At 40.2% G+C, this 18,179-nt stretch overlaps 1 protein-coding gene across 1 annotated transcript; it reads left to right on the forward strand.

Annotated features, from left to right (window-relative positions):
- The first annotated feature begins 929 nt into the window (after positions 1–929).
- On the forward strand, positions 930–17,974 carry ENO4 (enolase 4). The gene is given in 14 exon segments (XM_062000729.1): positions 930–1,082; positions 3,198–3,326; positions 4,484–4,674; positions 4,994–5,136; positions 5,816–5,985; positions 6,226–6,357; positions 7,499–7,564; positions 7,914–7,976; positions 9,872–10,039; positions 11,550–11,675; positions 13,893–14,088; positions 15,035–15,102; positions 15,711–15,828; positions 17,802–17,974. Coding segments are annotated over 14 exon segments (1,896 nt in total).
- Positions 17,975–18,179: the final 205 nt, after the last annotated feature.

Raw genomic sequence — 18,179 nt, forward strand, 5'->3', positions numbered from 1 at the left:
GCTCTGAAGGAGGAAAATCTAACGAGGCATTTGCTGCCTGCTCCCTTCCATGAATGGGTAGTGTCAATTATAAACGTCTTCTGAGGAAACAGCTTAAAAAAAAAAGAGGGTTTAACTCTCTAGAGAGGTACCATACTATTTCTGAAGGATGTGAAAGGAAAAGAAAATGATTCAGTAGGGATTTTTCTTCATTATCACCCCACCTAGAGAAGGGAACACACAATGAGCAAAGGTCTACACATATTGATTTGAGAGCCGAGGAAGTGCGCAGCTAACAGCTTTTTAAGTATCTCCATTTTCAGTTACTTCAACAAAATTGCCAATGAACGGCATAACAAAGTCTAAGTTTTTGTAGGAAATTGCAGACTAAAAATGATGATTTAGGTGGTGAAACGTTTCTTTTCATTGAAAGTGAAGGGCTTTTAAACGCAGGAGTAGTGTTACTGGGGCACTTTGCAGCGCTACCCTTACTAGATATTTCACAAACCATAATCTGTCTCTCTTTCAGGATGATAATCTTATACAATTTTGCTGCTCAGAGACTTCTAAAACTAAAGAGTACCTGCCAAAGGCATTCTGACTTGGAAGACCATAACCAGCTTCGGAGGGAAGCGCCAACACCACACGGCATTTCTTAACAAAACCAAACAGCCCCCGGGATCTCCAACCACGCCTGGCCAGCAACACAGCACGGGCAGGACGTTCGTGGGCGGCTCCGTGGGAGAAAAGCGCCGTTTACCGAGGGGCCCACGGGCTGGACTGAGGCGCGGTGGCGGCGGCAGCATCCCGAGCCGAACGCCGCTCCCTGAGGGCCCGAGGGCACCGGCCAGGCGGGAACGCCGCGCGGCGGGAAGGGGGGGCCAGCTCTCGCGAGAGCACGGCGCCGTCGCCTAGCAGCCATCCCGGCCTGCCGCGCTCACAGCACCGCCATGGATCCCGGTGAGATGCGGCAGCAGCAGAGGCTCCGGGCGCTGAGGCAGGAAGCAGCGGAGTACTACCGAGGCCATGGAGTAGCGCAACGCATAGAGGACGCGCTCAACGCCCTCTTCCCGCTGCGCCCCGCGGATCTCTACGGGGAGCTGGTAGCGCGGGGAGGGGAAGCGGCGCGCGGGCGTGCGCTCCTTCTGAGGGAGACTCCGCAGCGCCGCGCTGCGCCTCGCCTCCATGTCGCGGGCTGAGGGGCCGCTGTGCCCCGGCGAGTCGAGGGGGCCGGAGGGGCTCATCTCTGAGAGCGAGGGGCCTTCCACCCCCCGCCACCGTGGAGGGGGAGGTGCTTCCCCGAGGCGCCTGTGGATATTGGTTACAGGGCCTTGTGCCCCTCCAAAGTTGCCCTCAGCCAAGGGGGGGTACTGCCTGTCCGAGTGCTGCCACCCCATCCCAGCGGGTTCGTACACCAGTAGATTGATGGGAGGAACTTGATGTCTGTCGGCCTAAATAATTTCCCACTGACTCACACAAAGTCTGTAATGGTTTTGTCTTTGTGACCATTGGGACTTCAACACTGGGCCAAATACATTTCCTCAGCAGCGGGGCTTTTTGTCGTGCTCGTTGCTTGTCCCAAAGCAAAAACAGTGTATGATGCCTTAAGAGGGCAGACACAGACATCCCTAATAAAACTGCTGCTCAGTATTCTGATGTTTTGGGCCAGTGGTAACAAGAGACTGATTGCTATTCACAGTGCAACCACTCCTGAAAAGCAAATGGGTCTTGGTGGAAGCGTGAAGCATCAAAGCAATGTTATCTGTTTCCAGTAGGCAAAATTCTGTAGACAGTAGTCCTAATGAAACCTATTAGTGGTGATACTGCAATTACCAACAATAGTGAGCAACTCTTGAAAAAAAGTAATTTCTAATACATACTATGATGTGAAAGTGGCTGTGGAAATGAAACGTTTCATTACATCTTACACCATTTCCCGTCTTCAAGTGTTTTCCCATCACCGGTAGGACTAGAACTGGTAACACCAGTTGTTGCTTTGCTTGGCGTGTTCCTCTTCTGTGTTGGAAGAAGTAAGAATTATGCCTACCAGAAGTTTAGGTTTTTACCTTTCTCACTAGGCTCAAAGCACACTAACCTAAAATCCCAGTTTCCTGTAGAGCAGTGACTGGCAGCCACCTCAGTTGTCTTGTGTCCTGTTACTATATGCAACAGTCCTGCAACTCCCTAAAACTCCATAAAAAACCTAATTAGGAGAGTTTGGTCATCGTGGTAAATAACCTTATACCAAGTATGTCCTATAACAGAGGAGTCTACAAAAGGAGTAGTTATCATTGTTATTGAGAAGCTTCCTGACAAGCTTCCTCCCAAATACTCTGCTATGAAGATGTTTAATATTGCATTGGTTGAGTGTTGAGGCACATGAGCCACTGTACATATGTATTTGATGAAGCAACCTTCAAACATTAGTAGGCATCTGGGACATTTTCTATAAGCAAGAAGTATATTCTGCAAATACATTTTTCCCTGTATGCAACACTTACAAATTTTTATGCATAGCATTTCACATGAGAACTTTTTCTGAACAGAAGGATTTTGGTTAAAGAGTCTAGTATTTTTATTGGGAAAAAAACCAGCACTGTGTTAAAGCTTAATATCTACTTGTTAATAGATAAATAAATGAGTTTATGCTACAGGAACTTTAATGTAACTTCAGGATCTGGTAGAGTTCTGTCTAGGTTTCTAGGACTTTCTTTTGTCCATGATCTTCTCCCTTTATGAGAGAAGAGAAAACATGGGGTTTTTCGAGATACAGACGAAATCATTATTTTCTAGCAGCTCACTGCACAGGGATGTGGAGGCTATGTGAATTCTAATAGAAATTAGTTTCATAAATAGCATGATGACTGCTTTTGTTATTCAGAGTGAAGGCAATTTAGTTTAGGACACATGCCTGCTTTCTAGGATACTTAAGGAGATCGTGATACTCATCACTAACTTTGCCAAATAAAATACGTGTCATCTAACCTGTATGTGGCTTTGGACTTCCATGCTTAGGTATGAGTTGGATATGTTCCCTGGAATCTCCTTAAGCAGATAATAGAGAAGCAAATGTGCAATGTAACAGAAGTATTTTGAATACTGAAATTTTTACATAGATTTTCCTCAATGGTGGATTTGTTTGAAATACATTTAATGGAATAAAAACCTCTTTGCATGGAAATTGGCTTTTAATGAAGTTCTTTCTCTTCTATTTAAAGGCTAACTACTTTTCTCAATTTTCAAAAGCTCCAGTAATATGCAAATTAATTGGAAGAAAAGTTCTTAATGGCATTGGTCAGCCAACATTAGAAGTGGAAGTATACTGTACAGTTAAAAACTATGAGAAGGTATGAGCTGCTTCCTCCTCTTTTGTTTTAATAAGAGAATATCAGGGAGAGGTACTATTCTACTCACATCCTAAGGAACATTTTCTTTCCTATCTTTAATGAAAGGATATGAGTCCCTGTGACTCAACAATTGAATGTTGTAACTTGAAAGAAAATTGTCATGAAAACTTAGAGAGTGGCAGCAACTATAAAAACTTTATTTTCTATGAATTAGACAATACTTGCGAGTGGGATGTGACAGTGTGTCTTTGTATCTATTTTTTTTTTATCTTAATGATCATGTAGCTTCTCCTTACACCTCTTACCTAGCCCTGTAAGTTCATTTCCCATTTCCTTTTTGGTTTTAGATCTTTACATTTCTATATGTATGACAGTGTTACAGAATACAGTACAGGTGAAAAGCACAGTATAGGTGAAGGCACTTTTTTACACTGAGCAGATAGGCTGTTGTGGGTAATAGTTAAATGAAATATACCCACCTAGCACTACCTTTATGCTAAATTTATGGTACAGTGCTATTTCTTCCCCCAACCTGGAATATTCAAGATACTGTCTTTTCAACTCTAGCTATTGTGAAGTAATTATTGCTGGTTTCCCTCAGTTAAACTAGAGTTCATTTCATTGTCAAATATAATTTCATACATATTCATAGTATGTAAAGTTAATACAATTAATGCAGGCCACTGTGATATTTGTAAATTCACTTAGTTTAGTGAATTTTCTTCAATGTAGTTTATTCTTCAGCAGTACAGAAAGATAAGTTTAAATTACCCAAGTAAGACAATATGTAACTGATCATGAGGGACGTCACTAAGCATGAATGCTCAGGGATCATGGTACAACAGGCTACCAACAGCTGCAAAGAAAGTTGGCCTAGTGACTGTTTGGTCTTTAAGTCCATTCTGTTCTGATAATACATGTGTAAAGCAAATCTGTCAGGAGGTTTTTACCTAAGTAGTTATAAATTAGGTCAAGAAACTTGAATAACATCTGGGATTACCAAAGCATAAGAGACTAGGAAGGGGGTGCTTTATGAAAAAAGTGGAGCAAACAGTAGATTTGGAGTTAGGTACTTGTAGAGTTGGTAAGGACATATACTTTCAAATGGCACTTCCAAAAAAAAATTAAGTGGTCTTTTAAACCTTTTTCTTTTTCAGAGGATTTGTTCCACTGTAATGTCTTCTTATTGTCAAATACCTGAAAATGCTTTACCTGAAACAGCCGAAGCAGATGAGAAGGAAAGAACTGACTCTGTTAATACTGCTGTAGAATGGGTCAATGAGTCACTTGACACAATGTTAAGAGACTTGAAGCCTACTGACCAGTGCAAAGTTGATAAGATTCTTGGGTAGGTCTTCTATGTTATACAAATGATTTCATTTGAAATATACACCATTAATTTATGTTGTTAATGAAAAACATAAGGAATATTTAAGGAATATTCAATGTTTTCTACTATCATTTTCTAAATCTTTTTCGGATGTGATGTCAGATTGCACTGCGTAATTTCCTGCATTTTTCATAATTATAATATGAAAATCATGCTGGGTTTTGTAAGGTTTTGTGCATGGGATATAAAAATAACAATGTCTAAGAAAACAAAAAGGCCTGAACACATTCATGAGCCAAAGGCTGCACTTAAGTAATCTTTATGCCTCTTCCCTCAGTGAATACTTTACCAAAAAGGCAGAAGAAAAAAAAGAAAATGAAAAGCAAGAAGAAGAAGAAGCAGCAGAAGCCACTCTTCCCCTTACTTCAAGCACTCCACCAGCAACGGCACCACCTGGGAAAAAAAAAGCAGCAAAACCAGGTTTTAGTTTGGTTTTCTTATTTCCTGCAATAAAGATGTTGATAAAGGTGTTAAAATACTTTCTGACATATTCCATGGGCACGGAATACTTCAGAACACATGACACTGTCTCATGCTCAAAGGGTTTCGTTACTCTCTCCTAAATCCTCTTTCTGCTCACAGCAGTTTCTACTACAGAAATGAGAGAGGGGAAAATAGAGAATTTTTTTATCATTCACGTGCATTAGTTGAACGGAGTTTCTGCCTTTGTTTTACGGTTGGCTTAGACAGGAGGTTATTACTCTTCAGAGTGAGGAATAAAAATGGAGGAGGATGCAAATGAAGAATAAAAATGAAAATGATAAAGACAGAAAAGGGAATCACAGAACTGAACAGGAAAATGAAAATAGAATTAAGATAGGTGTTGAAAAGAGTAAGGAAGGGAAGTTTTTTTTTGCCAAGACTGAGAAAAGAGGGAAATAAAGGAAAAGGAAAAGAAAAAGAAAAAGAAGGAAGGGGATGAGATACTTGTAAGGTCTTTTCATATTAAAAAATGCTGACAAGACTAAAACAAAAAGACTGATTCTTTTGTAATATATTGAGCACTTAATGATAATATTGTATTTACTCATATATCTGTGGTACATGAGCACACGTTTTAAACCAAGAAAATATTTAGCTACTACTCTCTGTCTTGTAGGAAAGAAGGTGGCAGTTGCAGAGAAAACAATTCCACCTGCAGAACCTGTTGAGGTGGTGCTTTGTGGCAGCTCAGCCATTGGGGGAACATCACTTGCTATAGCTAAGGCTGGGGCCACTATTAGCAATACCCCATTGTACTTACATGTTGCACTGCTGAAATGCAGTCAGGTAAATGTCATTTTGTTTCTTTTATCCTAGTTAACACAGTTATTCTAGAATTCTGAAGCCAGTAGTCCCTCATGACACTGGTATTAAATATCACTCATAGATATTTAATATAATTTAATATCTAACACCCTTGAGACAATTGTTTGTAGCAGTCTTTGAACCCTGTGCCATAATTAAAATATATAAGAAATTATTCTGATTTTTAACATCTTTATTTCCCCATGGCACTCCCAATTACAGGATCCACCTAAAGAAATTACTCTGCCCCTCCCAATGGTTACTGTGTTAAACTGTGAGAAAACATCACCTGCAAAACTAAAACTAATGAAAGAAGTTATGCTTATACCACCAGTTCACTTATCACTCAAACAGGTACTGTGCCATTTTTGTTTATAGAAACAAAGCCTGTAGACTCCATATAAACTACAGAAATACATGAGTGTATAGATCTTTTCAATGCAGTACTTACCAATTATACTTTTAGTTTTCTGTTAACTTGCAAGGCCAAAGTTTTAACAACTGTTACTGCAGAATTCTAACACGGTAAAATTAAAAGATGAAGATTTCAAAGATTTTCACAGTAAAAGTAAATAGATGAAGATTTCAAAGGAGGTACATGAAGGTTTCAAGTTTAAAATGTGTGTGTTATTATAGAGGAAAAAAAAATCAATGCATTGAAGAAGGTATAGGAGAATTGTGTTACACAACAATTAGGTATTTTCATTTTGTTTAGAATGGGGTTTTACATTAGATTACAAATAGTGTCAGTTGATTGACAGAAACAGCAAAACTCACAACAAATTTGCAGGAAAGCATAAAAATCTTTTTGAGGAAATTGCAGTGCAGAAACCATAGCCATTTGTCCCATGTTGGTGTGTTGTCAGCTGTGACTGACTCCTGCCCCCTTCAGTATTCCTTTACTGCCACAGTTTAAGAAAGTCTGAAATGTGATTTACAAAGTTAGCATTAAACTTTTACTACATCAGATGAAAAGCAAAATGAATCTTGCATGAAAAGCAATGGATTAATTGGAGTGTTCCTCCATTCCCCAGTGTTTAAAATGAAGGGGGTGGGGGGGTTGTCCCCTGTTTCTTGCAAATGTTTTAAAAGTAAATACTTTCAATTGTATCAGAGTTTCCAGTTAGGAAGATGTTGACAGCATTACAATTGTCAACAGTGGTTATCATCTTCCCACTTCTCACTCAGATATTATGTAGACCCAGATCTTGGTTATGTGTTAGATTTGAGAAGGGTTCCTTTTTGGGAGAGACCACTTTTCCTGCCATCCCTTTCAGCAGTATGATTAAATATTCCCATTCATTCCACAGCTCCTAACCCTTCACCATTGGACACCTGACTGTATTTTCTGGGTGGGTGGATTGTGTTAAGGAGGTTGGTTTTTTAAGAGACTTGATATTAAGATCTGCATTTAGAGAAATTGTTCCCTGTCTTCTGATTTAAGCTGCTGAAATAATTTATCTTTCTTTTGAAGATTACCGTTGTTTCGTTTCAGGGCATAGAAAGAATTCTGGATATCCAGAAAGAAATGATGAGACTGTTGGAGCCTCCAGGCAAAATGGTACAATAAAAATGTGTAATAATAATAATGTGATATACTTCATTTGGTCTTTCTATTTCCTATTGTCCTTTTAAGGTTAAACATTGAACATTTAGCCTGTTATCAAGCCTAGTCTTGTGGCACAGAATGGAAGATATGTTTCTCTGACAGATGAATAAAACACGGGACATTTGATGATATCAACATTAACAAAGACAGAATAAAACACTGTTCTATGCATAGTAAGACTTCCTGTTTACCTGGAGCAATACATTGGCAAGGTTTTCTTCCCCTGACATCTCTACATCTCTTTGTCATTTTTTGGACTTTTGCATGGAATTGATTTTTTTCTTTCTTTCACCCCTGACAGCCCAGTTCTCAACCAGCAGACGGTAAGAAAGGCAGAGCACATCGTACAGGGAAGGAAGCTTCAGTAAGTAGAGAGATTTTCGTTTTAAGCCTTCAGCAAGGTATTAACAACAGCAAGGAACCAAAATGTTCTTAGAAGTTGAAACATCAGTCTACATTACCATTTTGTAAAGGTCAAAGCAAGACTTTTAGATATTCCAAGTGCTCATATTTTACATAATAATTTGGATTCTCCTGACTGTACCTTCCCTTCCTGTGAAACAGAATGGGGAGATCCTTCTGGAATCTGGTCATTTTTCTCATCTAGAAATCCTGGTGACTTGTCCAAATGAGCATTTTGCATGTCCTTTTGATCATGTAGGCCATAAAACCATTATTATCATGTAGGCCATAAAACCATTACCTGTAAAACTTGAAGATTGTGCTGTTTCCTAACTCCAGGAGCATAACTCCCCCCATTAATGCTGCATTAAATTCCCAGTTCCTGTTTGAGGTTATAGGTAATGGCAGGTAACCAGTAGCTAAAGGGCAGCACTCACAATAGTACACAGTCATATTTTATATGACTGAAATAATCTTTTTCTATCACTTCAAAACCTATAGTTCATACATGAGTTTTCCAAATACTGGGATGGAAATGGCCTGCTGGTTTTGGTCTCCATTCTGAAACAATTAAAATATTATCTGGTGAGAATTGTAAGCAACCTCAAATTCATCATCATTCAACTGCTGACCAATGTTTTTCCTGTGGCTAATTTCCATATTCTTATCACAATTTGTACTGCAATCACAAGTTAAAATAATTCCTCAAGATATGCACAAGGAAACAGAATCCATTTATTTCAATAGGAGAAAAACTAAGGGAGATGTAGTAGTGACGCTGGATTTGAAACTGTGTTACTTTGGACTTTTTTTGGGGGAAAAAGCAGACAGTGAAGATTAGGTTACAGCAGTTAAGACTAGATGGAAAGAAATGCTTTCATAAAGATAAGCAATGCTTTTAATAAAATATAACAAGGTAGGACACAGGAGTGCCTTGACAAATTCCATGAAAATTCAGACTTAAACCTCTACCTCACATTGAATGTGGGAAGGCTGCAGCATTTCTTGCTGTCTGTTGCTGCAGCTTAGTACTCCAAAAGCCACAAGTCAAACAGAGTCCCCTTGCAGGCTGCTACAAAATCATCTCATAACAATTTGACCTGTATTTTCTCCCTAATTTTTGACGTGAAGGAACATTCATAGAACCTCTGCAGCCAGACCTCAGTTCTCTAACCTTTGTCAAAACTGACTAATCAACTTCTCAGTCTAACCCAGGATCATATCCTGCTGCTTCTGGGCATCTCAGTGTCATTGTTTGTAATCTAAATTCACAGACTTTCACATTAAAAAATCAGTGTACATTTCTAAAAAATGTACAGAAAACCTGACAATAGAAAGGCACATGAAATTTTTCCTCAATACAACTCTGCTCGTGGCTCATGTCCAGGAGCACTGTTCCTCAAGCAGACAACTTCACCCAGCTGCGCTAGAGGTATTTCCTCTCTACAAAATTTGTTCCTTCTACAAGTCTTTCTAGATTCTAGACATCTAAATGATACCAAAGTTGTAGTTGAGGATAAATGAATAAAAACTGTTTAAAAGGGAAGAATATATTTATGTGGCAAAGGGGTGGTCCACAGCACTGGAAACTTTTACGAAGCAGCCGTGACAACTCAGTAGTTTGCAAAGGTGCCTTTAACTACATGAGCAGACTTATTTCCAAAGACTGTCATCTCACTACTCATTAGCACTTGATTACCCTTCACTGATTGAGAATTGTCCTTAAAGTTGCCAATGTGATTTCTGAGGACAGATTTATATTTTGATGACTGAATGCAGACTGGAATGACAATGAAAACCAGTTATAACTATTATAGATGTATATTCCTGTGTTTAAATGAAGTGACTCTTTTTCAGACACGAGACTTAAAAAGAACATCCCACTTGGGTTGCCTGATAACAGGATGTGATAATCCAGAACAACCACTACTCCTAATGCAAACAGCTTGCAACAATATAGGTCTGGAGCTAGGAACAGACATGTACTTAGCAATAAATTGTGCTGCTCAGGAATTAATGGATTACGTAAGTTCATTTCAATATCTATTTTGTTGGCTTTGGAAAGGAACACAGCTATTTGTTAACCTACCTGGAAGCCTCTTACTTCATTTCTTAACACAGAAATCAAGCATGCCAAAAGAATTTGTCTCTGTATTTAGAAATTATGGTTGAATCACACCTACAGGTGTCACAGATCTGTTATATGGGCTGAGACAGGCAGGTGTTCCTCCTGCCCAGCTGTACCTGCCTACTTTTGGGGCACAGGATAAGGCTCCCTGGCCCTAAGCAAACCCCCATTACACCCTGTGTCCCACCCACAGGAATCTCTGTTACTTTCATGATTGAATCATTTCAGTATCATACAAGTTTATTCCTTTTCTCTATTTATTTATTAAGGTTTTTCAAATCAATCTGTGTCAAATGTAGCAAACTTTTAATGGACAAATACCTACTCTGTTTGACAAACCAGCTTCATTTCATGTTACATCGTGGGCCATTTTGCATTAGTGAGCAGCAAATCCTGTTCTGGTAGGGCTGGGCTTTTTTCATTACACCACAAGATATAAATTAAATAATTCTTTTCTACCCACCTGGCTTTCAAGGACAAGGAACAAGAAATTATTTACACAAGTATCCTTCTGTAATTCCTTCACACCACTAGATCCTTTTTTCTCCGTTACGTTACACTACAGCCGCTGTTTTCTTCAATGTACCTTGCCCTCTTGGTGGAATTTTACTAAGGTGTGTTTGTGTACTCACTAACATCTAATTGTTTATCAACATTCAGGTTTTAATTCTTATTTCTCAATATTTTCATCTGGTAGAGTTTATTTCTCTGCAGCTGAAGTCTTAAAAGTTCTTGCTGCTTGTTCCAAGACCAGTCAGCTTTCACTCTAAGCAGAAAAAGAAACTTCCAGTTGCATTTGACATCACACAAGCATTTGGGTGTACTAATATTTTTTGTGAAAGCAGCTCTTTCCTGACGATCTGTGACATCTGTATCCTGGCCCAGAATGAGTAAAATCTTAGGCAGTGAATTCACAGTAATCCTGTCACTTTTTGTTATGGAACTATTGATGTCACTGGGCATTCTGGCACAGTTGGACAGTGTGCCCTTAGTCATCGCCATACGCTGCTGCTTGTGCTCCCCATAATGATGAGGCTGGTTTTAAACTATTCTTTTTTTTACTGAAAGGAGCAAGAGGTGAGGAAAGACAGTATTCTTTTCTTTTAGAGCACTCCTTTCACCTACAACTGGCAGTGTTGCCTCGAAAATGCTAAAACAGATCTCCCTTGGTTTGGGAGTGGCATCTTCAGGAGACAACGGCATGAGCTCCCTGGAAACTCACCCTGACTTCAGGCAGTTTTCTGTAACACTTACAAGAGGATGAGTGACTGTGAGCTTATTGAAGAGCACACAATCCACTACCTTAACAGAGATAGCACTGTCACAAGCTCTGTATGCTTGCCTTAATACTCTGGTTCTTCAAGTATCACCTTCCTTAGCTTTTATGCTTTTTACTTGACTTTCTAGGTTAAAGGAAAATATGAAATACTCACTGGAACATTCAAAAGTCCCGATGAAATGGTTGACATGTATGTGGAACTGCTTAATGAATTCCCTTTTGTGATTGCATTAATAGATCCCTTAAGGAAAGAGGTAAGATCTTGCAGTGCAGCCCTTGAAAAACAGAAAATATGAAGCTTTGTTTTTTGGAATCTTTAAACACAGAAATATCACTATAAAAATGTGTTAACAATTCAATTGCATATCCGTAATTGACACTAATTTTTTCTATACTTTTGACATAATTCCTGACAGAAAATAGTCCTGGTATGAACAGAATGTGGTCAGTACAAATGTTTCAAAGAAAAGAATTACGGGGGAATGCTTTTTTAATCTGATTCTACTTATTCAACCACTGTCATTTTCATTACATTTTCCTTCTTATGTAAACAAATTATTCCAGTGATGAAATCCACTTATAAAATTCAAGTGAATTATAAATGATATGATACTACACTATATTATATCATATGGGAGAAGCTAAAGTGTGGACACAGTTGTATATTCCCTAGAATCCCCTCAAAAAAAACACCCCAAATCTACTGCTGCACTTCTTTAGGATCGAGATTTAGACCCAAAGCCAGAACAAACCTGTCACTGGCAGCATTGCTTGGCAGAATTTGTAAAGTGATAGTAAGATGTCACATATTTACCACTGTGATCAAAGTCAGAGGAATTAATGTGGCTGATAAATACCACAATAAAGAAAAATACTAATAAATATGACATCAAGTTATAGATGGAGGGAGAAAAACATTGCATAACCTTAAATATTGGCATTTACACATCAGCTCAAGTTTCCATGTATTAGGAAAAAGATAAAAACTTAGAGTAGGACCTACAATTGTCAACCTGGATTCTGCAGCTGCACAGCTTCAGAAAAATTTGCTCTTGCAGTCAAATTGTACTCTTCATCTTTGTTAAATAAACGTGTGGGGTTCATTTTCATGAACAAAACATGAAGACTGTGACTGAAGGGGGAAGCAAAGCAATGCTGTCTTAGTGAATCATCCCAGTACCACAATCAATGATTCTAAAACAGATGAACTGCAAAATTAATCCGATTTTGTTCTCAACCAGAACCTTAAAAGTTCATTTTTGAGTATCTATGTTTACTGTTACCTCACTCTAGTTAGCCTTAGTGTCCTGCACTGTTTCAATCTGACTCTCTTAATTACCCCTCTTCCAAAATACCAGATTATTCCCTGCCCCTGCAAGGGCTGCAGCTTCCTTGCAAATTCTTGTAAAGAAACATATTTGCAGTATGAAAATCTGCATGAGAATTATAATAGGTAATGAAGCACAGCCTAAAATAGAGCACCATTAAGGGAAAAGCCTCTCCTCTTCCTCCTCCCTCCTTGTAAATCTACAAAGTATACCCGTGCCACATCTTCACCACAGATAATTAGATCCTTGAGGATTAGCCCTGGTACCAATTCAACAATTCATTGCCAGGCTGCAGAGCACTTTAGTGCTTAAGTGTAAAAGTTTGCTCAGGTGTCAGAAACTTCCTTTTCACTTACATGTGGACTTGAAATCTTTATAGGAATGGACCACTGTACAGATTGCAAGTGTACAGGTACAAAACACTGGCTGATCCACAGACCAGGAGTTATTACTGGCAGAACTATTAACTAGAAAAGTAATAGTTTTAATGTGAGAACTTTGCCTTCTGTGGACATAAAGAAAGCAAATTAATTTGTAAATGTCTTCTTTCCAATTATTTACACATCCTTATTTGTCCTTAAATCTCAGTGCCATGTGGCCACTGCACTAAAACCAAGAAACAAGGACCCTGAAAAAAATGGAGCTTTGCTGGAAAGTGAGCATTGTGTTGTGCTGTTGAGCCTTACAGCTCTGATCATCCTGTCCTGATGCCTGTCACTGAGTCTATGACTGCCTCTTGTTTCACTATTTTATATTCAAACCAATCTTATGACACTTAAAATGTGAACACAAGGATGAGTCCCTGAATAAATAAAACAGACATTCCTTTTATATTCAGTTAAAATGGAATACATTTCAGGGAGGAAATCAATCTAAGCAAACTCCCACCATTAACTGCATTTGGAATATTTGAAACTCTACTTCATGCAACCAGCTTTGATCAATTCCACATTAGAATTTATGTTTTCTAGCATAATCTTCAGGTCCAAGCAAAACTCCAGTGGTCTGTTTTTCTCAGGCAGACAGATTTAAAATCCAGTATAAACCACAAGATGTTTCTGTGAAGGGTATCTTTCGGGGTTTTCATTTTTACTTCCTCATTAGGGGGTTTATTCAGTTTAGTTTTCCTGATCGTTTAAGCAGGACAGACAACAATGGAGCAACCTGTGTCGTGCTCTTGGCTCCAAATGTTACCTGATTGCTGAAGATGCTGCCACATATATTTCCAAACTTAAAACTGACCAAAACATAAAGATACCGACCTGCAGTGGTGTTGTCCTAAAATACATTAACCAAACCACAGTGTCAGACCTCGTGGAACTTACTGGACTTCTAGACGGTGAGTAGAGAGGGGAAAGGGCTGCCTTTCAAACCCTGCAAGTGCTGCTACACCTGGAAATGTTACCTCTTTTTCTTTCATTATTGTCACTTCTAATTAAGAAAGTGCTTGGCAGAAGAAAGTAAAATTCATGGTTTGATTCCCAAATCTCTGCTCAGGAGCTTAAACCGGCGTTCAGGGAATTAACGCGCTGAGGATGCTCTGAACACGGGTGCCCTTTGACACTGCAGCTCAGTGCCATACAGTTAGATAGCAGAATTAAACAAACAAGCAAACAAACAAGTTGTGGAGTAATCTGAGTTTTAGCTAAGACTAAAATTAACCATGAAGAAATCCAAACAAGTCCAAAATGTTTCACGTTGTTGTTTACAAGATTATGGACTACTTACTGCTGAGCCTTTGTGGTAGCAGTGCTAAAAATTTGTGCAGTTTCATAGATAAGATTTCTCTTTGCATCAATTTTTCTTTCTTCATTTTTATACACAAGGAATAGATGGAGAAATTTTATGTATCTAAACTCTCTCCTCATTCATTCCAAAAGCCCAGAATCAGAGTATCAAAGCTAGTAAATAGCAGCTTGAAGATTTCATTCAGTCAGGATAGTAAACTCTTTTTTTTTTTTAGTGAAGAAAAATCATTACTATAGTAAAGAACACACTTAAAAGAAAGAGAAGAGCCTCCCAGGCTGTAGGATACATTACCAGGCAGAGCAGAGAGAGACAGAAATCAGGAGAGGATGTCAGATAATCCCTTATCCATGCTGAAAATTAGGCGTAGGATAATTCAGCTTACATTTTTAGGAGGTGGCTTTCATTGCTTTTACTCCTGTTTGTATTTAAGCTTAGCTAGCCCAGGGGTAAAAATAAGAATGCAAGGTCCAAACAATTTCTGTGTCAAATATATAAAATATACGCTAATGAAGGTTTTACACTCCCGTTATTTACAGGTCAGAGACATATTACCATATTAGGAAGTCCAGATGGAGAATCTTCTGATGATAGCCTTGTGGATCTGGTAAGGACCGAGAGCTGTTCAATTGCAGAATTGCCAAAACACTGCTTTTAACATCAACTCTTTTTTTTTTCCTCCCCCCTTGTTTTTTTTTTAAGGGAGAGAGCCTGTTTCTGCTGGAGAAAGAAACAAGCCTTTACAAAACGGGCTTTTTCTAGAGACATGCTTTTTTTCTTTCCCCCCCTCACAGAGTTAATCTTTGAGTTTAAAGAGAACACACAGGAAATTTGCCAAAGCAGGGAGTATATTCAAAAGTGTGTGTGATCTATTTGGTTGCATTAGTTTATATAAAAGAAAAAAAAAAGTGAGTTTCTTTAAACATTTTTTGAGCAGTAATAATATTTGAAGCAGCGAATCTTCACACCAATCCATTCAGCCTTTTTGTCTTAAAGCTCCTTTTGCAACTAAAACTGTTTCATCCGCCAGTGAAAATTACTGTTTGCCTCCAACAAATCTTTCATTAAGAGATTTTATTGCTCGTTAGAGGAGGGGTTTTTAAGCCGGAGAAAGCCAAGAGTGTTAAATTAGAAGCAAGATACCGTGTTTAATTATTAAGAATGACTTCACTTCCCAAACCGTGCGGGTTGTAAAGAGGCACTTTCTCCTTGCAGGCTGTTGGACTGGGTGCCAGGTTTATCAAGTTGGGAGGTCTTTCCCGCGGGGAAAGGGTGACCAAATACAACCGCCTGCTTGCTATAGAGGAAGAACTGGCCGAGAACAGAACGCTACGTATGAGCTTCTTTCTTACTTTGTTTTCAGCTTGCAGTGAATGCGAGAACAAAGATTAGAGGGAGAATGATTGAAACTGCACCGCAGGAGGGAAGGGAAATCAAAAGACTACCAATAAGTGCTGACAAAAAAAAAAACTAGGATAGCACTTGCCACAATGTATATTGTTGTCCTAATGGATTATCTGTTTACTGAATGTTAAAATGGACCCCTTCTTGAGGAGTAGCCTACATTAAGCTTTCTTCCAGAATTAATTGGAGTCTTGAAGCCCACAGTGCAAAAGGAACAAAACAAAACCCATGCATATAACACACCAAAAAGCTGCCAACTCGGAATTTTAGGCCCAATACCCCATCTCCTTCGAGGCTCTAAACATATATTGCTAACAAAAACTTCATTTCACAACCTTCTTTTGTGTTACCTTTCCAGCAAAACGCGTTTGGAAAGCTCCAATTGCATGGGTAAGCACAAAATTAAACCGCCAAAAACAAAAAACCCCACCGAAGTGGGTGATGCACGTTCAGCCTCAGCCACTTGTGTGCATCTGCTTGCATCGCAGGAGCTGCAGCTCCTTTGGAGGCTGGACGCCGGGCTGTTAAATGCTTAACAGTTCATTAGAGCCACTTCTCACTTGCTCAGGTATCAATCAAGTCAGAATAAAGGCACAGGCTGAAGGAGAGGCAGAGAGACAAAAAAAGAGAGGTTTGCAAGAATTTCTTCTGCCTAAGAAAAAGAACCATTAGTCAGAATCAAGTCATTTTGCCCTCGTTTCTAATCATTTTCAATGTTCCAGGACAGCAGCACTTGACATGCACACTACAGAACGTTTTTTATTTTAAAAGGGGGTTTATTGCAAAGATTCTGGTTTTGAAATCTCCTCCTTGCTCAGATGTAATCACTGTAAAACACCCAGAAACAACGGGCTGAAATTCCTGCTTGCTAAGGAAGGAGTTTCACAGAATGCACTTTTCATAAACATAATTATAGAACGATGAATTGTAACTGCCCCGGCAGTATTCATGTATTCCCTCTTCAAGCGGTACAGTCTAAACAAAAGAGCTGGAGTTTGACAAATATTTAGACCTATATCTCATAAAATGAAACGGCAACAATGTCCCACGCCGTTTGGCAGAAATGAAACCCAGGAACTGAGTCAGCAGCAGGGCACCAGTGAGGCGGCGTGTCTGAGCCGCATACCGAGCTCTTCATTCGCCGCGGCTGCGAGCTGAGGATACCCACCGGCGAGCAGAGAGCTCGGCGAGTGCCCAGGGGCTCGGGGCTGGGACGTGGATACGGCAGGGCCCGGGCAGCCGCAGCCCTCCTGCCGCCTCTCCCCGCTGGCTGCGCGGCGTTCAGGTTTTGCTGCAGCCGGGGACCGAGCGCAACGGCCGCCGTGTGCAACAGCAAGGGAACGGCCGCTCAGCCCGCGCACAGCCCGGCCCTTCCCTCCGTAACCTTCAGCGCTCAGACACGCTCGGGGCAGCGGGGCTGTGGCATAGCAGGGCGTCCAGGGGGCGGGGAGGTCATGGGCAAGGAGCGTCGCAGAATAGGGGAAAATGACATTGAGAAGTGAAGGGTTAGCTACAGGAGCAAGGTGTGAGCACGGGCTGAGGTTCATCTGTCACGGGCTGGGGCGGGGAGAGGGTGCAGGTCGCTGATGGGAACTCCTGTAAGAGCACCAGCGCCCAGGAAGATGGGTGTTCAAAAGGTGGGATGATTAGTGAAGAAGGTATTGCAATAAATACCCCAGCTCAGGCTGCTGTGCGCCATGCCCTACCCCTGCAATCAAAGTGCATGACTGCTGCTCCCCTGCTTCTAAGGCCCAGGCTTTTCAAGGAGCTTAGAGGCTGCTGTAAGCATCATGTGGCTGAGTGCAATGGAAAGCATAACAAGAAAGCATAACAAGAAAGCATTACAAGAAACTGCATTACAGAAAACATGAGTTTTCTTTTTTTCCCCCCTTTCTGTTTCAGGTGAAGCAAATCTTCAATTTATTGCTTTTGCTGATGACTCACAGGCAGAAAAACAACTTTTGGATGTGCTTCCTCCCCCAGAGCAGGACTCGCTGCCCGCAGAGAGCTCCCAGCCAGCCCTGCAGGTGCACAGCCTGCCCACGTAGCTCCCAGAGACCAGCTCCCTGACCTAAGCTGTCTGCATCAACTTTTGGGGAAGTTTCTAACACCCCCCCACCCCCCCCCCCCCCAGTAAGAAACTCAATTTAACTGTTCCTCAATCCATATATTTTCAAGCACTTTAGACAACTATTTTTACAAGCATTCAGATCCTAACTTCTCTTTTCTCAGGAGAGCATTGCTTTCAGCTGAAAGCAAGTTAACTGAGCAGTGGCTACA

Source organism: Colius striatus, chromosome 8, assembly GCF_028858725.1.
Source record: "Colius striatus isolate bColStr4 chromosome 8, bColStr4.1.hap1, whole genome shotgun sequence".
Classification (NCBI taxonomy): Eukaryota; Metazoa; Chordata; class Aves; order Coliiformes; family Coliidae; genus Colius; species Colius striatus.